The sequence below is a fragment of the Chiloscyllium plagiosum genome, unplaced genomic scaffold (assembly GCF_037043375.1).
Source record: "Chiloscyllium plagiosum isolate Xiang-an unplaced genomic scaffold, Cpla_swu_hap1 HiC_scaffold_22, whole genome shotgun sequence".
In the NCBI taxonomy this organism is placed as follows: Eukaryota; Metazoa; Chordata; class Chondrichthyes; order Orectolobiformes; family Hemiscylliidae; genus Chiloscyllium; species Chiloscyllium plagiosum.
The window spans coordinates 11,448,887-11,476,493 of NW_028270160.1; the positions used below are offsets into that span (position 1 = coordinate 11,448,887).

The 27,607-nt window shown below is 46.3% G+C and overlaps 1 protein-coding gene and 1 pseudogene across 2 annotated transcripts in view; both read left to right on the forward strand.

Annotated features, from left to right (window-relative positions):
• Window positions 1–27,607, forward strand: part of LOC122561313 (cartilage acidic protein 1) — a 340,450-nt gene that overhangs the window by 91,792 nt on the left and 221,051 nt on the right. For both annotated transcript variants that reach the window (XM_043712997.2, XM_043713000.2), the window contains exon 3: window positions 10,942–11,138. In XM_043712997.2, the coding sequence (XP_043568932.2) occupies window positions 10,942–11,138 (197 nt within the window). The remainder of the gene's footprint in view (window positions 1–10,941; window positions 11,139–27,607) is intronic.
• LOC122561315 (large ribosomal subunit protein eL36 pseudogene) lies at window positions 1,090–1,325 on the forward strand (annotated as a pseudogene).

Sequence of the window (27,607 nt, forward strand, 5' to 3'; positions counted from 1 at the left end):
GTGTGCAGCTCCAACAATACTCAAAAAGCTTGACACCACTTGATTGGCACCACATCCACAAACATTCAATCCCTCTACCACTGGCGCTCAGCGGCAACAGTGTTTACTATTTACAAGATGCACTGCAGAAATTCACCAAAGTTTCTGAGACAGCACCTTCCAAACCCATGACCACTTCCACCTAGAAGGACAAGGGCAGCAGGTGCTTGGGAACACCACCTGCAAGTTCCCCTCCTAGTCATTCACCACCCTGGCTTGGAAATATACTGCTGTTCCTTCACAGTCGTTGGGTCAAAATCCTGGAATTCGCTCCCTACTGCATTGTGGGTAAACCCACAGCAAGTGGATTGCAGCGATTCAAGAAGGCCACCTTCTCAAGGGGCAACTAGGGATGGGCAATAAATGCTGGCCAACCAGCAACACCCAAGTCCCACAAATGAAAAAAAAAATTCAGCCCTTCAAACCTTGCCTGTCCTGTCATTCACTGTGATCATGGGCTTATTATCCAACCCAATAGTCAGTTCCTGCTTTTCCTCCATATCCTCTGCTCCCATGCATTCCCAGTGTTATATCTAGCTCCTTCTTGAAAGCATTCCATGTTTTGGTCTTGACTATTTCTGTGGAAGAGAACTCTGGGTGAAGAAATTATTCCTCATCTTTGTCCTAAATGGCCAACCCAGTATCCTTAGACTGTGACCCCTGGTTCTGGACTCCCTGATCATCAGGAAAATCCTTCCTATATTTACCCTGTCTAGTCCTGTTCGAATTTTCTAAGGTTCAATGAGACTCCTCGCTCATTGTTCTAAACTGCACTGAATATGGTCCTAACTGATTCAGTCTCTCATCACATCCTACCATCTGAGAAATCAGGAAGTGTTTATTGAGTGTAGCTCCTGTTGTTATGTATAGCAGTTGTGATGTATTGTACCTTTTAAGGGATGCATTCTGCGCTATTTCTCTGGCAGAGGGGTAATGTCCCAAAGGTACTGGAAGTTGGTAAACAGCTTTTGAATTCTCCCTGAGTGTTTTTTAAAAAAGAATCTTGGTCCTCCAGTCTTTCCTTACCGACGCCATAACTGAGCCGCAGAAATGGCAATCCGATATCCTGTGGCAGTTGGCTTGCACAAAGATCTCCCTGTTACCAAGAAGGAGACTGGTCCAAGACAGTGCCGGCAAAGAGGGCACCTAACTAAGGACGCCAAGTTTGCCCAAGTTCGGATCCGTGCGGTCTGTGGTTTTGCTCCTGAGAGTTGGTGCTCACATCCATGCAAAGAGGAAGAGACAGGAACTCAGCAATGAGAAAGGCAGCTGCAAAGAAAGATTAATCTGCGCAAAGTTGTTAAAGAATCATGAGTGGGTGGGATCCAGGCTCACATAGACCCGGGAAGGTTTTTAGTTTTGCTTTCAGTTAGAGAGAAGGTTTCTGTTGCAGCTGAGCTAAAAGCTTGAGATCCCAGTTGCTGAAATGAAATCTTCGACAGCAAGGCTTCCTCTTAAAAATCACAAGGGGCTGATTGTTTCCTTCTTCTGGATGGGAGAGAGAAACCACCTGAGAAAGCAGAACTGTTTTACTGAATTGCGTTTTTACCAAAGGGTGTGTCTACAGGATGCTGCCTACATTGGAACTGTTGATGATTTGTGGTTAAATAGTACTTGTTACTTATTTCAATTGAGTAAAGTGATGCCAATTTGTTTCCTTTGTTTGTATTTTAACTGTGTTGTAAATGTAAAGTGCGTTTTGATTAAAGCCAAGTGCTGAATCAATTGAACCACATCTGGAACACAGCACCTTACACTTGCCTTTAAATAAATATGGAAGTTAGGGTTTGAGCTATCTGATTACAATACTTTGGGAGGAGGGTTCTGGTCTGTCCATACACAGTTCTTTCAAAAAACCACACCAACCCCAAAACCAGCACAAACCTACTCCACTGTGATGATTGAAGAATGATTTCTAACCATTAAGAATTAAATCCGGGGCAGTTCAGTGTTGTAGATTGACATCATTAGACAAAAATAATAGATACATTTATAGGAGAGGGTGATCAGGTCTTAGACCAGAATTTAAAATCAACACTACTGTGCTCAGCTTAGGGAGTTAGTATGTGCAAGCTCTGTATGTCTGTATTTATAGCTCTGTATGTATTTATAAATGTATTGGCTTGGTTCCTGGAGTCCAGTCTTGTGTTAAAAAATCAATTGTAAGTATGCACGGAAAACAGAAGCAATACAAAATGGGGCTTGCATCAAAAAGTTATGGCTTATTTTAAACTAGGAACGTTTATGCTTTTGATTTTATTTATATTTCAGTGTCTCATCTGATTTGCTAATTCTTTGACTCTACCCATTATGTTACTTCATCCCCCAAGTTTCTGAATTTATCCATAAATTGCCCATATTTGATATATTTTGTTTCTAAATAGAATTATTGAAAGAAACTGGATGACAATGAATTTTGAAGTACACGATTAACTAATCCTGATAGTTGTGTTATAATCCTTCATAGAATCCCTCCAGTGTGGACCAGGCCTTTGAGACTACACAGATCCCCCGAAGAGCATCTCACCCGCACCCCCCCCCCCCCCCCCCCCCCCCCCCCCCCCGCCGCCCCCCCCATATCTCTGTTAGTCTGCATTTCCCTTGGCCAATCCATCGAACCTGCACATCGTTGGATTGTGGGAGGAAACCAGAGCACCCGGAGCAGACACTGAGAAAATGTGTAAACTCCACGCAGACAGAGGTTGGAATCAAACCTGGGGCCCTGGTGCTGCGAGGCAGCAGTACTAATCAATGAGCCACCATGGTGCCCCTTAGCTCAGTAGTTAGCAGTTATTTTCCTCCAAGTTAGATTGCAAATCCCTCGCCTGAGACTTAAGTGCAAAATCAATACAGACATGGCAATCCAGTCGTGAGGGAGTGCTGCACTAACGGAGATGTTTCCTTTCAGGGTGACACAATTGAACTGCCCACTCAGTTGGGCATAAAAGATCCCACGGAATATTCAAAGAAATAAGGAAGTTCTCTCCTGGTGTCTTGGCCAATAATTATGTCCCTGAACATCCCTAAATAATGATTGGATTTAATTTAGAGTCATTGAGATGTACAGCACGGAAACAGACCCTTCAGTCCAACTCGTCCACGCCTACCAGATATTCAAACTAATCTAGTCCTACCTGCCAGCACCAGACCCATTTCCCTCCAAACCCTTCCTATTCATATACCCATCCAAATGCCTCTTAAATGTTGCAATTGTACCAGCCTCCACCACTTCCTCTAGCAGCTCATTCCATACACGTACCACCTTCTGTGTGAAAACGTTGCCCCTTCGGTCCCTTGTAAATTTTTCCCCTCCCACATTAAACCTGTGCCCTCTAGTTCTGGACTCCCCCACCCCAGGGAAAAGGTCTTGTCTACTTACCACATCCATGCCCCTCATAATTTTATAAACCTCTGTAAGGTCACCCCTCAGCCTCTGACGCTCCAGAGAAAACAGCCCCAGCCTATTCAACCTCGAGCTATTTGGATTGCTGCTAAGATGGTTTGGTTATCCTATTACAATAATGACTACCGTTCAATGAGCACTGCATTGACTGTACACCACTTAAGGGGGTCCTGGGATTATACAAGGTGCTACAGAAATGCAAGTCATTCTTTTTATTGTTGTCATGGTGACTGGGGATTTAAAAATGATCAACTCAAAAATTGTCCTGTCGTCAGCTGCTGGAAAGATCCAGAAAACATGACTTTGAAAAGGCAAATTTCAAAGGAAAGAGTGCTGATCTGTGGAATGCATTACCAGATGATTGCTGTTACAAAGAATGAAACCTTTTGAAGCTATAAATATTGAAATACGCAATATGATATATGCCTAATGACAATGAAATGTAAATTAAATGAAGAATGCCAAATTGGATAAATGGGGCAATTAAAATGGTAATAGGATGGAGATGATGCAAAAAAAGGGCTGGACATAGGGAGCTGTAATCTGGTTTTGGGCAGATAACTGAAGCCCCATTCACATTCCCTTCAAAACCTTCCCGCCAACTTTCTTCCTTGTGACTCTTTAACTATCAACCCCATCCCACTTCCTAACACAGGTCATTCTGCTATAACTCACGTTTCGTTCACGCAAATTTGCTATAACACGGTTAACGAAATGGGGACACTGTTTCTATATAACGCAAACTTTTCAAGCGTGTGTTGGTTATAACACAATTCAGGCCTCATTAGTTTAAATGGTGCTGCTATCACACAATTTTCTTGTAACAGAGGGTTACACGAGAACAGAACTATCGCGTTATAGCAGAATCGATTGTAGAAAGCACTCAAAAGCAAAACAAAATGTACAGTAATGTTCCAGCTTCACCAATGCCCTTACCAATCTGTCAAAGGATCCTAACACTTTAAGAGAAAGATTATGATTTTCATGACCTTAGTAAGTCCTTAAGCACTTCACAGCCAAACAAAAGCACTTTCTTTTTGAAACAACCTAGAGTCATACGGTACGGTGAAAGACCCTTCGGACCAACCAGTCCATGCCGACCATAATCCCAAACTAAACTAGTTTCATCTGCCTGTGTTTGGACCATATCTCTCCAAACATTTCTTACTCAGGTCTTTTAAACATTGTAACCGTACCTGCATCCATCACTTCCTCTGGAAGTTCATTCCACACATGAACCACAGTATGTGTAAAAAAAATGTAAACAACAAAAAATGACTTCTTCATCTTGACATTTCTTAGACAACAAATGCTCGAGGAAGGGTTTACTCATGAGTTGTGGACGGTTAGGAATGTGAATTTCCCAGGCAGCATTCGAAGAGCAGGAGAATAAGCCTGCTTTGGGCATAAGTCCTTCATCAGGATTCCCAAATTCTTCTGCTCCTCGGATGCTGCCTGACCTGCTGTGCTTTCTTTGCACCACACTCTCGACTCTGATCTCCAGCATCTGCAGTGTTCACTTTCTCCCATTTGATTTTGATTTTTCCGCGGTGGGGTTAAGGGCAGTGGCAACCTGGATCTCACCTTCTCCTTGTTTTCTCTATCGTGCTGGATCTTCACTGAATACCAAAGGTGGTGCCTCTTGGTTGTCCACTAATGTGGTTGGCTTTTCAGGAGGACAGTCTCGGTACTGGTAATAACAGTGATTTCCAATATTTGTGATTATTATTCTGTTGGTAAAGCTAGAGGCTGCTGAGGAGGTAGTGCTGATGGAGGTGCATGTGGAAGGTGAATAGGACAGGTGTATAGGACCTTGTGACTCAGCACTATACAGGAAGGTTCTGAGGATTTGTACACTTTGACTCGGTGCCCTGAGGCTGTGGTCACTCCAGACTCTGTTGTCAAATAATACGCTTTTGATAGCTTGTTGTCCACTTTTTAGTGTTTTGCTGGCTTCACACAAAAGAACACTCTGCAACTAGGTCTCCTGCTTAAATGTAAGACATTGTGGATGCTGGAGATCTGAAACAAACATAGAGAATGTTGGAGAAACACAGGACAAGCATCTGTGGAGGGAGAAACAGAGTGAATGTTTCAAGGTCAAAGAAATGTGGAGCTGGAAAAACACAGCAAGTCAGGCAGCATCAGAAGAGCAGGAAAGTCAACATTTCGGGTCACCATGGCTGGGCTGGTTTCAAGTCTGGTATGATGCTTAGAGTCATAGAGATGTACAGCATGGAAACAGATCCTTCGGTCCAACACATCCATGCCAACCAGATATCCCAATGTAATCTCATCTCACCTGCCAGCACCCATATCCCTCCAAACCCTTCCTATCCATATACCCATCCAGATGCTTTTTAAATGTTGCAATTGTACCAGCCTCCACCACTTCCTCTGACAGCTCATTCATACACGCACCACCCTCTGCGTGAAAAAGTTAGCCCTTAGGTCTCTTTTTTTATCTTTCCCCTCTCACCCTAAACCTATGCCCCTCTAGTTATGAACTCCCCCACCCCAAGGAAGAGACTTTGTCTATTTATCTTATCCACACTCCTCGTGATTTTATAAACCTCTATAAGGTTACCCTTCAGCCTCTGATGCTCCAGGGAAAACAGTCCCATAGAAAGTCATAGTGTCGTACATTTCAGAAATAGCCTTTGCCCTATCGACATACCTACACTGACTCCACTTCCCAGCACTTGGCCTTGAATCTTATGACATTTCAAGCGCCTATTCACATATTTTTTAATAAAAGTTTGGGGTTTCCTGCCTCAACTACCCTCTCAGTTCATTCCAGACTCAAATCTCTAGCCATTAACTTTAAAATGATGTTCCCTTATTATTGACTCATCAGCTCAGGTGAATAGCACAGGAGAAGACTAGCCAGACCAGACTTGAAACATTAACTCTGTTTCTCTGTCCACAAATGTGCTGAGCTCCTCCAGTGTACTCGTGTTTGTATTTAGGTATGCTGTTTGATGGTTCCCTCACTGATATTGCCAGGTGCTTTACATTCACGTTGCAGTGCAGGTCAGAGCAAGTCTTCAGTTTTCTTTCAACTGATGTCTATTCCAAAGTGCCGTGTTGCCTCGGAAACACTTGTATCTACACATTGTAACTGTGACAGACTGTGGCGAGGAGAGAAATTCACGGATGAGATTTTCTTGTGTCTTTGTCTGAGTGTGAAGACAAAACGATCGAGGTGGAAAAGATCACTCACGGTCTCCCGTTGCGGCCTGCTGAAAGGCAGTTTTGGGCTGCACGGTGGCTCAGTGGTTAGCACTGCTGCCTCACAGTGCCAGAGATCCAGATTCAATTCCAGCCTCCAGTGACTGTCTGTGTGGAGTTTGCACATTCTCCCCGTGTCTGCATGAGTTTCCTCCGGGTGCTCCGGTTTCCTCCCACCATATAAAGATGTGCAGGTCTGGTGAATTGGCCAGGCTAAATTGCCTGTAATGTTCAGGGATATGTAGGCTACATGCATTGGTCAGGGACAGTGTAGAGTAATAGGGGTAGGGGAATGGGTCTGGGAGGGATGCTCTTTGGAAGGTCGGTGTGGACTTGTTGAGCCGAGTGGCCTGTTTCCACACTGTAGGAATTGTATGGGAAAGCAATAGTGAAAGGTCAGGGTCAGGGCTAGTACAGGTCTCTTCTATACACTGTTGGAGATGTGGAAGGGGTTGGTTGACAGGTCCATAATGATTTCACGGTGGGCAGAAATCTGAGAGGACCATCTCAATTTTGTAACGACTTTCTGAAGTCCCTCTCTGCTCAGAGCATTGAATGCTTTGGTGAGGTTTACAAAAGTGATGCCACAGGCACTGGTTATAGCTAATTGACAGTTGTCTTGTTTTTGGCCAGGTACAAATAACATGTTTAAGAATCACAGAATCACATTGTGCAGAAGAGGCCTTTCAGTCCATTGAGTTGGTAGCAACACATGAGGAACACCTGACCTTCAACCTAATCCCATTTACCAGCACTTGGTCCATAGCTCCAAATGTTATGACCTGCTCATCCAGGTCCTTTTTAAAGGATGTGAGGTAATTTACTTCTCCCACCCTCCCAGACAGCGCATTTCAGACTGTCACCTCCATCAGGTAAAAAGTTTTTGTCTCACATCCCTCTTAAACCTCCTGCCCCTGACCTTGAACCTGTGTCTCCTCATGACTGATCCTTTGACAAAGGGGAACAACTGCTCCTTATCCACTCCATCCATGCCTCTCATCGTCTCGTACTCCTCAATCAGGTCGCTCCTCAATCTTCTCTGCTTCAAAGAAAACAAACCCAAGCCTATTCAACATTTCCTCCTAATTTGAATTTTCCATCCCAGGGAACATCCTGGTGAATCTCTTCTGAACCCTCTCCAGTGCAATCACATCCTTCCTGTAGTGTGGTGACCAGAATTACACACAGTACTCCAAATGTGGCTCACCAAAGTTATATCCAACTCCAACATGACTTCCCTGCTTTTATAATCTATGCCTCAATTGATAAAGGAAAATGCCTCATAAGCCTTTTTCACCACCCTACTAACATGCCCTTCCACCTTCAGAGATCTATGGAAAAACACGCCAAGGTCCCTTTGTTCCACAGAACTTTCAAGTGTCACACTGTTCATTGAATACTTTCTTGTCAAATTGCTCCTTCCAGAGATTGCTGGTAATGCTGAAACACAACATTTGGTTTTCCAACAGCATACGCCTACACATGACAATCATTGCAGCTTCTAGTGATGCTGGTTCACAGAACCCCTACAGGGTGGAAACAGGCCATTTAGCTCATCAAGTCCAAACTGACTCTCTGAAGAGCATCCCTCCCAGACCCAACTCCCCCCCCCAACCCCATCTTTGTAGCCCTTCATTTCCCATGGCCAGTCTACCTAACCTACACATCTTTGGACTGTGGGAAGAAACCGGAGCACCTGGAGGAATCCCATGCAGACCCCACAGCGAGAATGTGCAAACCCCACTCAGACAGTTGCCTGAGGCTGGAATTGAACCAGATCCCTGGCGCTGTGAGCCACCTTGCTGCCTGGAATACATGAACAATTCACTTTTGTATTGTAACTTTTTTTCACCCTTAAGTTATTTTCCTAATCACGCTGTTCAGAGATGTTGTTATACACCTCTAGAAAAGATGGGTCTTGAGCCCTGGCCTTTCAGAATGGGGTAGGAACACTACCACTGTACCACAGGAAGGTGTCCCCTTTATTGAAAGAAAACTATTGGTGATAGTGTTTCTAACAATATACTGTGCCACCTTGGCATGACCCGACTGACAACTTTGATGTTGCTGTGTTTGGTCTTCATATAGGAAGCTAATATTGAGTATGGAGAGCTCACTGTGCGTCCGAACATTCCTCATTTTGATGGAGGCAACTGCCAGGGTGAAGCCCAAAGGCCAATCTGCCTGAGCACAACCAACTCAGTCCTAACTGAGGACACCGAGTCGGGACCCGTACACCACTGACAGGACTCCTCAACGCACCAGATCCTCAGTGCCTTCAAACAAAATAATTGGGCAAATTCAACATGAAGATCAGTAGGAAAACAGAAGGGTGTAAAGAGTCTGCAAAGGGATGTATGTAGGTTAAATGAGAGGGCAAATAATGAGAAGGACATAGCACCATGTGGGGAAATTGTGAGGCTGTCCACTTTGCTGGGAGGAATAGAAAAGGAGAATGATATTTAAATTGGGGAGGTGATGGTCTATTGGTATTATCACTAGGCTGTTAATCCAGAGACCCCAATAATGTGCTGGGGACCTGGGTGTAAATGCCACATGGCAGGTGGTAGAATTTGAATTCACTACAAAAAAAAACTGTGGAATTAAAAGTCTAATGACTCCATTTTCAATTGTCAGAAAAGTCCATCTGGTTCATTAGTGTCCTTTAGGGAAGGAAACTGCTATCCTTACCTGGTCTGGCCCACATGCGACTCCAGACCCACAGCAATGTGGTTGACTCTTAACTGCCCTCTGGACAATTAGGAATGGGCAATAAACGCTGCCTAGCCAGGGATGCCTTTATCCCATGAATGAATAAATAAAAACAAAATAAAAATAGAAAGGGGCTGCGAAATGATACAGAACATGCTGTGTGCCCTTATACATGAACCACAAAAATCTATCATGCAGATGCAACAAGCAATTAGGAAGGCAAAGGGAATGTTGGCCTTTAGTGTGAGGAGAATGGAGTATAAAAGCAGGAAAGTCTTGCTACAACTGCACAGGATATTGGCAAATCCAATGTAATTAGTGAAACCTGCAAAACTGGATATAGGTAAAAGCAATGACTGCAGATGCTGGAAACCAGAGTCTATATTAGAGTGGTGCTGGAAAAGCACAGCAGGTCAAACAGCATCCGAGGAGCAGGAAAATCGACGTTTCAGGCAAAAGCCCTTCATGAAGGCTTTTTATGGGGAATGATTAGGTCTATTCTCATGGGTGTTAAGAGGAATGAGAGGTGATCTTATTGAAACATACAGGATTATGCCATGAGGAGCATAGATAAGGTGAATGACAAGGGTCTTTTCCCCAGGGTGGGGGAGTTCAAATCCTGGGGGTGTTTTTTAAGGTGAGAGAAGAAAGGTTTAAAATGGATAATGTGGGACAACCTTTTTATATGGGGAGTGGTTCAGGCGAGAAATAAACTACCAGAGTAAATGGTGGATGCAGGTGTAGTTACAACGTTTAAAAAATATTTGGATAAGTGCAAAGGGAGATGTTGAATAGGCTGGGACTGTTTTCCCTGGAGCATCTGAGGCTGAGGGGTGACCTTATAGAGGTTTATAAAATCATGAGGGGCTTGGATAAGGGAAATAGACAAGATCTTTTCCCTGGGATAGGGGAGACTAGAACTAGAGGTCATGGGTTTAGGGTGAGAGAGGAAAAACTTAAAAGGGATTTAAGGAGCAACTGTTTCACGCAGAGGGTGGTGCGTGTATGGAATGGGCTGCCAGTGGAAGTGGTGGAGGCTGGTACAACTGCAACATTTAAAAGGCATCTGGATGGGTATATGAATAGGAAGGGTTTACAGGGATATGGGTCAGTTGCTGGCAACTGGGACTAGATTAATTTAGGATATCTGGTCGACATGAATGAGTTGGATCGAAGAGTCTGTTTCATGCTGAACATCTCTATGACTGTAAGTACATGAACAGGAAAGGTTTGGAGGGATATGGGTCAAGTGCAGGCAGGTGGGACTAGTTTAGTTTGGGATTATGTTCGACATGGGCTGGTTAGACTGGAGGGTCTGTTTCCATGCTGTATGACTCTATGACTCTATAACAGGATGATAACAAGCTGGTGATGACATCCAGCCCCGTACAGGGCATGTACAATCTAGATCGGTGGATCCCTACCTTTGGAGAATATGGGAGGTGACGTGCTCTCCACGCTGATGCCCTCCTCAGGGTGTGGCGCCAAGAGAGTTCGCTCTCTTTTCTTTTCTGGCCATGTTCTCAATGTGTTTCATGGGCTTTGTGTTTCCACAGGTACAACGGTCCGAACCTGGTGTTAAAGTATGACAGAACCACAAAGCGGCTGCAGAACATCGCTGTTGATGAACCCAGCTCCCCGTACTACTCACTGCGCGATCGCCAAGGGAACGCTATAGGGGTGGCGGCCTGTGACATCGATGGTGATGGACGAGAAGAAATATACTTTCTCAACACTAATAATGCTTTTTCAGGTACACAGTGTGACAATGCTGCTCCTTTAACAAAGTTGCTCTGTCCGTGGCTATTTTAGAGAGGGGCCGTAAAGGCAGAGGTTCCGATATGTCTGGATATTTCACCTTACATCTGCTTAAAACAACTAGAAAGGTCAGGATCTGATCGACCTTGTTAAAATGTTTTGAGGGGCCTTGGCCTGGTCTGTGACAACAGGGACTTATAGAAGCAGGGTACATCTAGTTTGCCTTCCATCTACGTGTTTGTCGGGCCATTGCAGTAATAATGGAATGATGGGCTAGTTAGAGCAAATAATCTTGATTAATGGGTGGGATCTGGTTCTGCCCCCAGGAGAGGGAAGCAAGGCCAGTGGGGAACTTAATTATGTGGAAGCTAAAGATCAGCTTCACACCAGTAGGATGAAAGTAGGGTCCAGAGTTCTTGGCAATTTGACAGGGAGTTGCTCTGTATGGGGCAGTGATGAGGAATGGAGCAGTGATGGAGTATGGGGGCAGTGATGGGGTAGGGGGGCAGTGATGGGGAATGGGGCCGTGTTGGGGAATGGGGGCAGTGATAGGGAATGGGGCAGTGATGGGGTGGGGACAGTGATGGGGAATGGGGCAGTGATGAGGAATGGGCACAGTGATGGGGGATGGCGTCAGTGATGGGGGATGGGATCAGTGATGGGGGTGGGGTCAGTGATGGGGGATGGGGTCAGTGATGGGGGATGGGGTCAGTGATGGGGAATGGGGACAGTGATGGGGGATGGGTTCAGTGATGGGGACTGGGGCAGTGATGGGGGATGGGGTCAGTGATGGGGAATGGGGCAGTGAGGGGATATGGGGCAGTGAGGGGTTATGGGGCAGTGATAGGGAATCTGGGCAGTGATGGGGTACGGGGGCAGTGATGGGGAATGGGGACAGTGATGTTGCTTGGTGCAGTGATAGGGTATAGGGCAGTGGTAGGGAATGGGGCAGTGATGGGGAATGGGGTAGTGATAGGGTTGGGGCAATGAATGGGGTTGGGGCAGTAATTGGGTGGGGGCAGTGATAGGGTGTGGGTAGGGATGGGGTACGAGGCAGTAATGGGATATGGGGCAGTGATGGGGTTGGAGGCAGCGATGGGGTGAGGGCAGTGATGGGGTAGGGGAAGTGATTTAGATTTAGATTAGATTACAGTGTGGAAACAGGCCCTTCGGCCCAACAAGTCCACACCGACCCGCCGAAGCGAAACCCACCCATACCCCTACCCCTACATTTACCCCTTACCTAACACTACAGGCAATTTAGCATGGCCAATTCACCTGACCCTGCACATCTTTGGACTGTGGGAGGAAACCGGAGCACCCGGAGGAAACCCACGCAGACACGGGGAGAACGTGCAAACTCCACACAGTCAGTCGCCTGAGGCGGGAATTGAACCCGGGTCTCTGGCGCTGTGAGGCAGCAGTGCTAACCACTGTGCCACCGTGCCGCCCACAGTGATGGGGTGTTGGGCAGTGATGGGGTGTTGGGCAGTGATGGGGTTGGGGCAGTGATGGAGTATGCGGCAGTGATGGGGTATGGGGGCAGTGATGGGGTGTGGGGCAGTGAAGGGGTGGCAGGCAGTGATGGGGTGGGGGCAGTGATGGGGTGGGGGCAGTGATGGGGTATGGGGCAGTGATGGGGTATGGGGCAGTGATGGGGTGTGGGGCAGTGAAGGGGTAGGGGGCAGTGATGGAGTAGGGGGAAGTATTGGGGTAGGGACAGTGATGGGGTATGGGGCAGTGATGGGGTATGGGGCAGTGATGGAGTGGGGACAGTGATAGTGTAGGGGCAGTGATGGGGAGTGAGGGCAGTGATGGGGTGTGAGGGCAGTGATGGGGTGTGAGGGCAGTGATGGGGTTGGGAGCAGTGATGGGGTGGGGGCAGTGATGGAGTATGCGGCAGTGATGGGGTACAGGGCAGTGATGGGGTGTGGGGCAGTGAAGGGGTAGGAGGCAGTGATGGGGTGGGGGCAGTGATGGGGTGGGGGCAGTGATGGTGTACAGGGCAGTGATGGAGTATGGGGCAGTGATGGGGTGTGGGGCAGTGAAGGGGTAGGGGGCAGTGATGGAGTAGGGGGAAGTATTGGGGTAGGGACAGTGATGGGGTATGGGGCAGTGATGGGGTATGGGGCAGTGATGGGGTATGGGGCAGTGATGGGGTGGGGACAGTGATAGTGTAGGGGCAGTGACGGGGAGTGAGGGCAGTGATGGGGAGTGAGGGCAGTGATGGGGAGTGAGGGCAGTGATGGGGTGTGAGGGCAGTGATGAGGTGGGGGCAAGGATGGGGCACGGGGCAGTAATGGGATGGGGGCAGTGATGGGGTGTGGGGACAGTGATGGGGTGTGGGGCAGTGAAGGGATGGGGGCGGGGATGGGGTACGGGGCAGTAATGGGATGGGGGCAGTGATGGGGTGTGGGGACAGTGATGGGGTGTGGGGCAGTGAAGGGATGGGGGCGGGGATGTAGTACGTGGCAGTAACGGTGTGGGGGCTGTGATGGGGAATGGGATGAGTGATGGGGAATATGGTCAGTGATGGGGTAAAGCGCAGGGATAGAGTATGGGGGATGTACGGGCAGTGATGGGGTGAAGGGCATTGATGGGGTGGGGGCAGTAATGGGGTGTGGGCAGTAATGGGGTGGGGGCAGTGATGGGGTATGGGGCAGTAATGGGGTGGAGGCAGTGATGGGGTGTGGGGCATTGAAGGGGTAGGGGGCAGTGATGGAGTAGGGGCAGTATTGGGGTATGGGGCAGTGATGGGGTGGGGGCAGTGATGGGGTAGGGGCAGTGATGGGGTGGGGGCAGTGATGGGGTACGGGGCAGTGATGGGGCAGTGAACGGGTAGGGGGCAGTGATGGGGTGGGGGCAGTGATGTGGTGTGGATAGGGATGGGGTACGGGGCAGTAATGGGATATGGGGCAGTGATGGGGTTGGAGACAGTGGTGGAGTGTGAAGCTGTGATGGGGTGTTGGGCAGTGATGGGGAATGGGGCAGTGATGGGGTATGGGGCAGTATTGGGGTATGGGGCAGTGATGGGGTAGGGGCAGTGATGGGGTGGGGGCAGTGATGGGGTACGGGGCAGTGATGGGGTACGGGGCAGTGATGGGGTGTGGGGCAGTGATGGGGTGTGGGGCAGTGAAGGGGTAGGGGGCAGTGATGGAGTAGGGGCAGTATTGGGGTAGGGACAGTGATGGGGTATGGGGCAGTGATGGGGGGGCAGTGATAGCGTAGGGGCAGTGATGGGGTGTGGGGGCAGTGATGGGGTGTGAGGGCAGTGATGGGGTGTGAGGGCAGTGATGGGGTAGGGGGCAGTGATGGGGTGTGGGGCAGTGATGGGGTGTGGGGCAGTGATGGGGTGTGGGGCAGTGATGGGTTGGGGACAGTGATGTGGAATGGGGCTGTGATGGGGTAGGGGGCTGTGATGGGGTAGGGGGCTGTGATGAGGTTGGGGCAGTGAATGGGGTGTGGGGCAGTGATGGGGTGGGGGCAGGGATGGAGTACAGGGCAGTAATGGGGTGGAGGCTGTAATGGGGAATGGGATGAGTGATGGGGAATGTGGTCAGTGATGGGATAAAGCGCAGTGATAGAGTATGGGGGATGTACGGGCAGTGATGGGGTGAAGGGCAGTGATGGGGTGGGGGCAGTAATGGGGTGAGGGCAGTGATGGGGTACGGGGCAGTAATGGGGTGGGGCCTGTGATGGGGTATGGGGCAGTGATGGGGTGTGGGACAGTGATGGGTTACGGGCCTGTGATGGGGTACGGCACAGTAATGGGGTGTGGGGCAGTGATGGGGTGTGGGGCAGTGATGGGGTACGGGGCAGTGATGGGGAAGGGGGCAGTGATGGGGTACAGGGCAGTGATGGGGAATGTGGCAGTGATGGGGAATGTGGCAGTGATGGGATGCAAGGCAGTTATGGGGAATGTGGCAGTGATGGGGTACAGGCCAGTGATGGGGAATGGGGCTGTGATGGGGTATGGGGCAGTGATGGGGAATGTGGCAGTGATGGGGTACGGGGCAGTGATGGGGTACGGGGCTGTGATGGGGTACGGGGCAGTGATGGGGAATGTGGCAGTGATAGGGTACGGGCAGTGATGGGGAATGGGGCAGTGATGGGGTGTGGGGCAATGCTGGGGAATGGGGCTGTGATGGGGAATGGGGCTGTGATGGGGAATGGGGCTGTGATGGGGAATGGGGCTGTGATAGGGTGGAGGCTGTGATAGGGTGGAGGCAGGGATGGTGTCGGAAATCAAAATGCACTAGATTCAGTGTTTGCAAGATTTTGGTGAAGTGTTGAGTGGTGAGGTTTGTACAGTCTGCACGGAGCTGTTGAATAGCTGAGGTGATATCACAATCCACACGTACAAAGACTATTTGATTCTTTCAGCTCAGCTTACCTGCAGTCGATAAGGTCGGTTTCTATTACTCAATTAAATCATAAATTTGAAAAGTCAATATTTCAGCCAGTGTGCACCTGTGGTAGAGATAAAGGCAGGTTATTGAAACTATCAGGGGACTTCAGTTTGAGAGAGTTACACAACAGATATAGTCTCGTGTTGCACAAGAATAGGGCTGCAACATTGTCCTTCGCTTAGTAAAACCCAAGACAATTAAACATAAAGAGCAAGCTGAACTTTTCATCAGTGCAAACACAACAACAACTTGCATTTATGTCACATCTCATTAGTAAAAAACGCACTTCATAGGAGCATCATCAAGCAATGTTTGACATTCAGTCACTTAAGGATTCATTAGGCTACCTAGAAAGGCAGTGATGAAGTGGTAATGTCCCTGGACTAGTAATGCAGCTTCCTCAGGTTAATGGCAATATTCAAATTCAATTAGATGCGTGTGTAGTTCTTCGGGTGCAAGAAATTAATGGGTGTACGAGAGGAAGCAGGAACAAGATGCTAAATTGGATGATCAGCTGTTATCTTATTGAATGGTGGAATAGATTTGAAGGACTGTGTAGAATAAGGAGGGATGTAGGTAGGTTTAATGATAGGTGCCTTTTCCCTAGAATGGGGGATTTCAAGACTAGCGGTCACATGTTTTATAGTGAGAGGAGAGAGATTTAAAATGGATATGAGAAGCAAATCTTTTTCACAGACGGTGTTTCAGATGTGGAATTGACTTCCTGAGGAAGTAATGGAAATGGGCACAATTTCAATGTTCAAAAGACATTTGGCTAAGTACATGCACAGGAGAGATTTGGAGGGATATGGGCTAAGAGCAGGAAGGTGGGACTAGTTTAGTTTGGGATTATGTTCGGCATTGACTGGTTGGACCAGAGGTTGGTCTGTTTTTTTGTGCTGCATGACTCGATGACTGAACAGCCTACTCCTGCTCCCATTTTCTTTGTTTCTGGAGACTGAAATAAAATGCTCGTGATGACATTACTCACCATGACAACCATGTAACCACTTTTCATCTTACAAAAGGTTCAATGATCAGAGGACACTGTTTTTAAGGTGAGGAGCAGGAGCTTCAGAGAGGTTATGGAGAAGAATCTTTTTTACTCAGAGAACGGTGGAAATCTGGAACTCACTGCCTGAAAGAGTGGGAGTGACAGAAACTCTTAAGATGTTTAAGAACCGTATAGATGAGTACTTGAAATGCCGTAGTGTACAAGGCTATGGGCCAAATGCTGGATAATGGGATTAAAACCGAAGAATGTTTGATGCCGGGGACAGACACAATGGGCGGAAGGATCTTGTTCTGTGTTGTTAAAAACTCTGGCTGGCTGTTGGTTCTAGTAAAAACCCACTCGGTTCACTCGTGCCCTTTGGGAGGGTTTGGGGGGAGCAGGGGAAATCTGCCACCTTTACCTGGGCTGACCTGCGTGTGACTCCAGACCCAAGCGAAGTAACTGCACAGAGGCAGGTCACCTTTGGAGAGTGCTTGATTAGATTAGATTAGATTACATTACATTACAGTATGGAAACAGGCCCTTCGGACCAACAAGTCCACACCGACCCGCCGAAGCGCAACCCACCCATACCCCCACATTTACCCCTATACCTAACACTACGGGCAATTTAGCATGGCCAATTCACCTGACCTGCACATCTTTGGACTGTGGGAGGAAACCGGAGCACCCGGAGGAAACCCACGCAGACACGGGGAGAACGTGCAAACTCCACACAGTCAGTCGCCTGAGTCGGGAATTGAACCCGGGTCTCTGGCGCTGCGAGGCAGCAGTGCTAACCACTGTGCCACCGTGCCGCCCACAAGGTCCAGTTGATGCTGGTCCAGCTCCCGCAGAGCAAGCTCTCAGAGTGACCAGAACCCCTGGCAGTCCTGCTCTGTTTTTGTTTTCTTTTCTCTTTTTTGTTACCAAAAAAGGAATACCAGTTAACAAACTGGCTATATAATTCAGCCAGTTCAGGAATCAGGCTTCTCCCCGCCAAAAAGACCAGAAGCCAACAACAACAGGAGCACATTGACTGTGGCCCTGCCAGCACAGAGTCAGTACCCTAAACTGAGGAGATTTTAAATCTCCTGGCTATATTTCTTCTCCTTACCCCTGCACTACCACCTGACTGTGGTGGTGCTTATTTTTTCCCCAGCACCCATGTTGTGTGTGTGCAGGTGTGAGACACAGTGAAAGACACAAGATGTACAAATCCTTCTTCAACTCCCACCACCAGGAAGAAAGGAAACACCCGAGTGGCCAGAGACAAGCAGTGCCCTTCACATCAAAGGGCAATGCTTCGTGATCACACAGTGAAGGGGAGGGCATGGATTAAATCAAAATAGAGTTGGGGGGGAGTCAGTTATGTTCTTATCCTTCAGCCCCAATCAGGGAACTCATATTCTATGACGTCCACCTGGCTGACAATCACTATACGCTGCAATGTGATTGACTCTTAGTTCCCCTCTGGACAATTGGAGATGCCAATAAACACTGGTCTAGCCAGAGTAACCCACGTCCCATGAATATATTTTTGAAAAGGTTGTCAAAAGATTTGATTTGATTTGATTTATTGTCATGTGTACCTAAGTACAGTGAAAATCTTTGTTTTGTGAGCAGTACAGGCAGATCATAGAAACAAGGACACACAGATCTGAGGGCACTTAGACAGAGTGAGGCCTGCAGGTCATACTGCTCAGGAGTTAGACAAAGCAATACCAACATCAGCAAGATCAACATTACTTGGGGAGAGTATTAATGCAGGGTAGGTCGCTTAAGAGTGGGAATGACTTTTGCCTCAGGCAGATGAAAGAATGTCAGTTATTGGTGGAGGGGTTAAAAAATTGAGGGTGTGCGATCGAGTCAGAATTGGAGAATCGCAGAGTGCTTGGAGGCCATCAGATTTAGTGGAGGGGGGATCTGGAGGAGATGTCATTTTAAAGAGAGGTGTGAGTGGAATTGATGATGTCTGGCTGCGGGAAAATGAATAGAGTGGCAGAGGCAAATGGAAGAAAGCATTAAAGAAGCCAGGCACTGAGAAGGGAACTGGAGGAAGGCCAGCAAGTTACAAGACATTCTGTCTAGGAAGAGAACCGGTATTATAGACAGTGCAAGACAAAGGACATTTGAGAGCCTTGAAAAGCACGTTGCTGCAACTTCCAAATGTCGAGACACTTTGGTGCCAATAATAATTAGGAGCCTATGACTTCGATTAGCAATTGTTGTCCAGCAGAAACATTCTCCTTGCCAATAAATTACTTCCCACAGGTGATGATGAGCAGAGTAGGGGACATTTGCCTGATGACTTTGTAGCAAAGGATTTTGTACCGTTGTAATGTGGCGAGTGAATGAATTGATTCACTTTGGCCAGAAACCCAGTACAAGCATTTTACAGCAATTTGGAAATAGTACACTTAACTTGACAACATTTTCTGTGCTGCCTATTAAATATTCAGTGCTGATCGAATTGTTGAGGTGGTTTTGAGGAATTGTTGAGAGAGTTACGAGGGCATGACATTAAAATTATAATCAGTAGATAATGTCCATAGTCTAAGAGTGATTGAGACTTCACACCTTGGGTTCTAAACGCTGGAATGCTCTCCCCAAGACGCTCTGACAATCTCTCCTCCTTTTAAAAAACACACAAGATTTAGGAGCAGATGTAGGCCATTCAGCCCGTCAAGTCTGCTTTGCCACTCATTGAGATCATGCCTGATCTGATCATCCTCACTTTCCTAGCTTGTCCCCATAACCCTTGATTCCTTTGCTGATTAAAACTCTGTCTATCTCTGCCTGGAATATACTTAATGACCCAACCGCAACAGCCCTCTGGGGTAAAGAATTCACCAGATTCACTACCCTCTGAGAGAAGAGATTCCTCCTCATCTCTGTCTTAAATGGCTGGCCCTTTACTCTGAGATTTTGCCCTTTGGTCCTAGATTCGCCCACAAGGGGATATAATCTTTCCACATTTACTCCTAAGAACGCTCAATGTATCAGTAAGGTTGCCTCTCATTTTTCTATATTCCAATGAGTACAGGCCCATCTATTCAACTGCACTTCATAAGGCAGTCCCTCCATCCCTGATATCAATGGAGTGAACCTTCTGTGAGCTGTCTCCGATGCTAATATACCTTTCCATAGGCAAGGGGCCCAAAACTGTTCACAATATTCCAGCTATAGTCTGACTAGTGCCGTGTATGAGTTTAGCAAAACCTCCCTACTTTTATACTTCATTCCCTTTGACAAAGTACCCCATTTGATTGGCACCACTTCTTCCCCGACTGACACTCAGTAGCAGAAGTGTGTACTATCTATAAGATGCACTGCAGAAATTCACCAAAGATCCTTGGACAACACCTTCCAAACCCATGACCGCGTCCATCTAGAAAGATAAGAGCAGCAGATATACGGGAACACCATCCCCTGCAAGTTACCCTCCAAAGCCACTTACCATCCTGACTTGGAAGTATATCATCGTCCCTTCACTGTTGCTGGGTTAAAATCCTGGAATTCCCTCCCTGAGGGCATTGTGGGTCAACCTACAGCACACGGACTGCAGCGGTTCAAGGAGGCAGCTCACCCCTACTTTCTCAAGGGGCAACTAGGGAATAAATGCTGGACAATAAATGGTGGCCCAGCCAGTGATGCCTATGTCTCATAAGTGAATTAAAAATAAATAAAGGCTAACACTCCATTGGCCTTCTCTATTAGTCAGTGAATTTGGATTCCAGATTTTTGTGATTCATGGTCAAGGACTACCAAATGTCTCTGTTCTGTAGCTTTCCACAGAGATTCTCCATTTAAGTAATATTCAGCTCGTCTATTCTCCCTGCCAATGTGTTAACCTGCATTATATTCCATCTGCCAAGTTTCTGCTGACTTGCTTAACCTGTCCATATCCCCCTGCAGACTCCTTGTGTCATCTTCACTACTTTCCTTCCTGATGAAAGGCTTATGCCCGAAACATCGACTCTCCTGCTCCTCGGATGCTGCCTGACCGGCTGTGCTTTTCCAGCACCACACTTTTCGACTCTGACCTTCAGCATCTGCCGTCCTTTCTCCTACTTGCCTTCCCACCTATTTCATGTCATCTGCAAACTTAGCACATTCACGTACCTCATCCAAGTCATTAATATGTATTGCAAATAATTTTGGCCCAGAACTGATCCCTGTGGTACACCACTAGTTACAGGTCACCATCCTGAAAATGCCCCCGCGTTCCCAACTCTGTATCTTTTATTAGTTACGTAATCCTCTAGCCATGCTAACACACAACTCCCACACCATTGCCTCTTAAATTTCTTCAGTAACTTAACATGTGATCTAATGCCCTCTGAAAATCCAAATATATCAGATCCACTGCTTTCCCTTTATCTATCCTGTTTGTTACCTCCTTAATGATTTGTAGTAAATTTGTCAGGCACAATTTCCCTTTCCTAAGCCATGTTGACTTTGCTTGATCAGATTGTAATTTCTAAATCCTTTTCCATCCTTTATCGTGAACTCTAACATTTTCCCAATAACAGTTGCTAAGCTAGCTGCCTGAAAGTTCGCTGTTTCTTTCTCTGTCTCTCTTTCTCAATAATAGTGACAGTTTTCCGATCCTCCGGGACTTCTCCAGAATCTAATGATTCCTGGAAAATTACTATGAGTGCCTCCAAAGCAATAACTGGAGGACTATCTCATCTCATCTTCAGACTAGACTCTTTACAACCTTCTGAGCTCAATATTGAGTACAACACCTTCAGATTGTAAACCTATTTCTTTGCCTTCTTTTAGCTTTACCTGTTACATTCTCTGCCACCATGTCCTCTTTCCCCTTCCCCCAACCCAGAGGAATTTCCCGTCTGGCAGTAAGACACCCCATTGTTCTGCCATTGTCACATTCCGATCACTTAATCTGAACTATCAACATCTTCTCCCCCAGCACTCCACCCCCTGCCCCCCCCCATGCCATTGCATAAATGCTGCTCTCTCCACACTTCACGTCAGCTCTGAGGAGCAGTCATCTCGACTTGAAATGTTAGCTTGCTGTCTCTGTCTGGATGCTGCCTGACCCGCTCTAGCATTTGTTGTTTTCAGTACGGATTCCGGCATCTGCAGTAATTTGCTCCTGCCCTATTTCTGCATCTTTAAGGCGTTCCCGCTTTGCCCAAACTTTTATCCATCTGTCCTAATGTTGCCTTATGTGGCTCAGTGTTTGATTAAGCTTTTAAGCAGCATTTGGAGCAGTTTACTAACTTCATACCTGTTGGATAAGGCAGTTAGGACCAGAAAGGATCATCACAAGATGAGTTCTATCTATTAGGATAAACTAGCTAACTAGTTTATTATTTGCTGTTGAGTTAAGTCTGCAAAGTGAAGATTGCATATGTCAGATGCAATGTAATGAGCTAATAAGTTAAATGCAATAAACCTTTATCAAGTCTGAACCTTTCTTCTGCTTAAGGCTGTGTGTGGTCATCCTTCCTTACCTGGCATCAACAGTGAAGAAAACGCTAGATTGATGGTAGGGAATCTCCCCAAAATCTACAAGATACGTGCCAGCAGCATTTGCACAATGTACAGGAATATCAAGGCAAGCTGTGGTTATCATAGAACCTGCTAGAGCCTACAACAGAAACGTTAGTGAAAAAATACAGTCACACAGTTATACATCAAAGAAACTCATCCACGTCGACTGGATATTCTAAATTAATCTAGTCCTATTTGGCCAGCATCCCACTAAACCCTTCCTAATCATGTACCCACCCAGATGCCTTTTAAATGTTGTAATTGTATCAGCCTCCACCACTTCCTCTGGCAGCTCCATTTCATACACACACCACTGTCTGTGTAAAAATGTTTCCCCTTATGTCCCTTCTATATCTTTCCCTTCTCACCTTAAACCTACGCCCTCTAGTTGTGGACTCACTTACTCTGTGAAAAATGTCTATTTATCCTATTCATGCCCCTCATGATTTTATAAACCTCTATAAGGTCACCCCTCAGCCTCTGATGCCCCAGGGAAAACAGCCCCAGCCTATTCAGCCTCTCCCTATAGCTCAAACCCTCCAACCCTGGCAACATCCTTGTAAATCTTTTCTGAACCCTTTCAAGTTTCAACATCCTTCCAATAGCAGGGAGACCAGAATTAAATGCAGAATTCCAAAAATGGCCTAACCAATATCTGTACAGCATGACATCCCAACTCTTGTACTCAATGCACTGACCAATATGTTTTTCTTTATTGACCAGCCCACACCTGAATGGAAGTACTCTTCCTGGATCCACAAATAAAGTAATTCTCACCCCACTTCCCACCTCCTTTCGGCTTCCTAAGATATTCCCACCAGTGTATCATCACATTCCTGCACTGGCTAAGAGCACGTTGGTGACAGTAACAAGAATGAATAGATTCCCGAATCCATGGTGAAAGCTACTTAATTGGAAAGAGACATGTTCAGGCACCAGAGATAAATCAGCTTTCTGGTTGCATTGTTGTCATTAGGAATTACAAGAGCATTCTATGACTACACCTATCTGTAGTCATACCTTCCTGATGAAGGGCTTTTGCCCGAAATGTCGATTTTCCTGCTCCTCGGATGCTGCCTGACGTGCTGTGCTTTTCCAGCACCACTCTGTTCTACACCTATCTGTAGACTATCCATTGGGATTTGCAAACTACAAACTGGTCAGGTGATTTCTCAGCTCCAAATACCAGAGAATTATTGCAAGTTATCTTTATAGACATCTAAATGACTTGTTCTAAATGCACCAATTTTACAAGGGAGTTTTGGGGGGTCATGTGACCTTTACACCTTTATACTGCTTCAGCTGCAGGTGGCAGTCTTGCTGTATATTCACAGATAACTGTGCATAGCAATAAACGTCACACCTTTTCAGAAAAATAATAACTGAGGCCTAGATGTATTAGGGTATATCTTGAATATATAACCCATTAAAATCCATCCCAATTTTTATTACTATGTCATCAGTGTATTTTTTTCTATGCATTTACAGAACGTGGATGTCACTAGCCAGGTCAGTATTTATTGTCCATCCCTAATTACCAAGAGGGCCATTAAAAGTCAACCAAAACTAGGCAGCATAGGTTTAAGGTGAGAGGGGAAAGATTTAACAGAGACCAAAGGGGCAACCTTTTTCATGCAGAGGGTGGTACATGTATGGAACAAGCTGCCAGAGGAAGTGGTGTACAATCAAAACATTTAGAACATAGAACATAGAAGAATACAGCGCAGTACAGGCCCTTGGGCCCTCGATGTTGCGCCGATCCAAGCCCACCTAAACTACACTAACCCACTATCCTCCATATACCTATCCAATGCCCTCTTAAATGCCCATAAAGAGGGAGAGTCCACCACTGTTACTGGCAGGGCATTCCATGAACTAACGACTCGCTGAGTGAAGAACCTACCCCTAACATCAGTCCTATATCTACCCCCCCTTAATTTAAAGCTATGCCCCCTTGTAATACCCGACTCAATACGCGGGAAAAGGTTCATACTGTCGACCCTATCTAAACCCCTAATCATCTTGTACACCTCAATCAAGTCACCCCTAAACCTTCTTTTCTCTAGTGAAAACAGCCCCAAGTGCCTCAGTCTTTCCTCATACGATTTTCCTTCCATACCAGGCAACATCCTGGTAAACCTCCTCTGCACCCGTTCCAATGCCTCCACATCCTTCCTATAGTATGGCGACCAAAACTGCACACAATATTCCAGATGCGGCCGTACCAGAGTCTTATACAACTGCATCATGACCTCAGGACTCCGGAACTCAATTCCTCTACCAATAAAAGCCAGTACGCCATATGCCTTCCTCACCGCACTATTTACCTGGGTGGCAACTTTCAGAGATCTGTGTACATGGACACCAAGATCCCTCTGCTCATCCACACTACCAAATATCCGACCATTAGCCCAGTACCCCATCTTTTTGTTATTCTTCCCAAAGTGAATCACCTCGCACTTAGCTACATTGAATTCCATCTGCCACCTTTCTGCCCAGCTCTGCAGCTTCTCTATATCCTGCTGTAACCTGCCACATGCTTCCTCACTGTCAACAACTCCTCCGACTTTCGTATCATCCGCAAACTTGCTCACCCAACCTTCTAACCCCTCTTCCAGGTCATTTATAAAAATGACAAACAGCAATGGTCCCAAAACAGATCCTTGCGGAACACCGCTAGTGACGGCACTCCATGAAGAAACTTTGCCATCAACTACTACCCTCTGTCTTCTTCCATCCAGCCAATTCCTAATCCAAACCTCCAACTCACCCTCAATGCCATATCTCCGTATTTTCTGCAGTAGCCTACCATGGGGAACCTTATCAAACGCCTTACTAAAATCCATATATACCACATCTACCGCTTTCCCCTCATCAACCTCCTTCGTCACCTTTTCAAAGAATTCAATAAGGTTTGTGAGGCACGACTTGCCCTTCACAAAACCATTTAAAAGGCACCTGGATGGGTTCATTAATAGGAAGGCTTTAGAGGAATATGGGCCAAGTGCTTGCAAGTGGGACTAGATTAATTTAGGGTATCTGGTCGGCATGGAAGGGTTGGACCAATGGGTCAGATTCCATGTTGTACATCTCGATGACTCTATCCAACCCTCAAATTCAGAAGTCTGTTGACTTAAAATTCCACCATCTTCCTTAGTGGGATTCAAACTGATATCCCCAGAACATTACCTGGGTCTCTGGATGAATAGTCTACTAGACCATCACAATTTAAGAAGCAAAAGAGATTTTCATGTAGTATTTGGAAACCATTGGGTAGATTTTGACTTCATGCATAGCAGCATATTAATGTGCTATTACCCATTTTGCATAATCTCACCGTATATTAAAATCTACCTCATTGTCTCCAGACGACCTACAGCATCACAAACCCTTTGCCTCTTTCTCAATTCCATTAATCTGACTCATTAGTATTCCCCTCAACAAGTCTAATCAACTTAATTTAAATCATCCATTAGCCTTGATCACCCACAATCCATTTTTAACAATGCAACCATATTAATATAAAATAGTCACATTGTCCCTATTACATTGTAACACTTCGAAATACCCTGTCTTCCCATGGCCAATAGGAATAGCCTCTTCATTATTAAAATGAATGTTTCTTTGCTGTCATTTGAATAACCTTTTCCTCCATATTGTAATATCTCCATAACCAAGGAACTAAGATTCTTTTTGAAATCGCTGTATTTTTTTTAAAGCCGCCACAATCCTTTTATTCTGGGTTGTTCAGAGCAGATTTCTGCAATTTGATCTTTACTTCCTAAAGACTCCAAATTAATCATGGCGACTTAGCACTGCACTAACAAGCAACAATTGTTCTCATGATACTTTAACTTCACAAGTTTTGTTTTAGATTACATTACAGTGTGGAAACAGGCCCTTCGGCCCAACAAGTCCACACCGACCCGCCGAAGCGCAACCCACCCATACCCCTACATTTACCTCTTACCTAACACTACGGGTAATTTAGCATGGCCAATTCACCTGACCTGCACATTTTTGGACTGTGGGAGGAAACCGGAGCACCCGGAGGAAAGCCACGCAGACACAGGGAGAATGTGCAAACTCCACACAGTCAGTCGCCTGAGATGAGAATGGAACCCGGGTCTCCGGCGCTGTGAGGCAGCAGTGCTAGCCATTGTGCCACCGCCTCGCCCACTGTGTGGTTCTGTGGTGTTACGGCACAGATTCTGATTCTTATCTTTTCAAATGTTAGAAACATTTAATATGAGCATTTCTTGTCTGAATCCATGCAGAAAAACCTTTAGTTGCTCAGATTTTCTCATTAAATGTACCATCTACAACATGCACTGCAGTAACTCACCAAAGGTCTATCCTCAGCACCTTCCAAACCTTCCATGACTTTATCGTTTCCAAGGACAAGGGCAGCACATACATGGGAACTCCACCTCCTGCAGGTGAAGAAAGTGTTTGGTATGCTTTCCTTTACTGGTCAATGCATTGAGTATAGGAGTTGGGAGGTCATGTTGCAGCTGTACAGGACATTGATTAAGCCACTTTTAGAATATTGCATTCAGTTCCGGTCTCCCTGCTATAGGAAAAATGTTGTTAAATTTGAAAGGGTTCAGAAAAGATTGACAAGGATGTTTCCAAGGTTGGAGGGTTTGAGCCATAGGGAGATGCTGATTAAGCTGGGGCTGTTTTCCCAGGAACACTGGAGGCTGGGAAGTGATCTTATAGAAGCTTATAAAATCACCTTACCCAGGTGACCACCTCATGCCAGTGTCTCCTGAGCGTGGCACTCACAGAACGATCAAGCAGAAACCTCCCTGCTGTTCCTGTGACGTAAGGAATTGAGTACAGGGAAGGTGGCGATTCGGCCCATTGTTTCCATGTAAGTCAGCAAGAAGTCATCCAGCCTGATCCCACTTTCCAGTGTTTGGTTTGGAGCTTTGTAGCTGTGGTTAGATGGCATCGTGTGGTACGAGCTATTGGGTAGATTATCTGCCACAGACCTGTTTACTGGTTGGGATCTACAGAGTGTTTTCCGTTTTTGTGGCAGAGGAAAACCACTTATTGGTCTGACAAGAAGGGCCATTTATCTTGAACAGGATGTAGATTATTGCATAATACAATCAGGTACAAGGTATACTGCTATGGCGGGCATTGTTACTGAGAATACAAGGGAGACCAAGATAAGACCATCAGCGATAGGAGGAGAAGTAGCCATTCGGCCCATTGAGTCTGCTCAGTCATTCAATCATGTTCCTCAACTACATTCTCCTGTCTTCCCCTGATAACCCTTGATCCCTTTACTACTTAAGAACTTAACTATCTCTCTCTCTTAAATACACCCAATGACCTGGCCTCCACAGTCTTCTGCAACAATGAGCTTCACAGATTCACCACCCTTTTCATTTCATTTCCAAATGGTCATTCCCTTCACTCTGAGGCTGTGCTTTCTGGTCCTAGTCCCTCCCACTAGAGGAAACATCTTCTCTATGTTCACTCTACACAGGCCTCTCAGTATTCTGTAAATTTCAAATAAAATCCCCC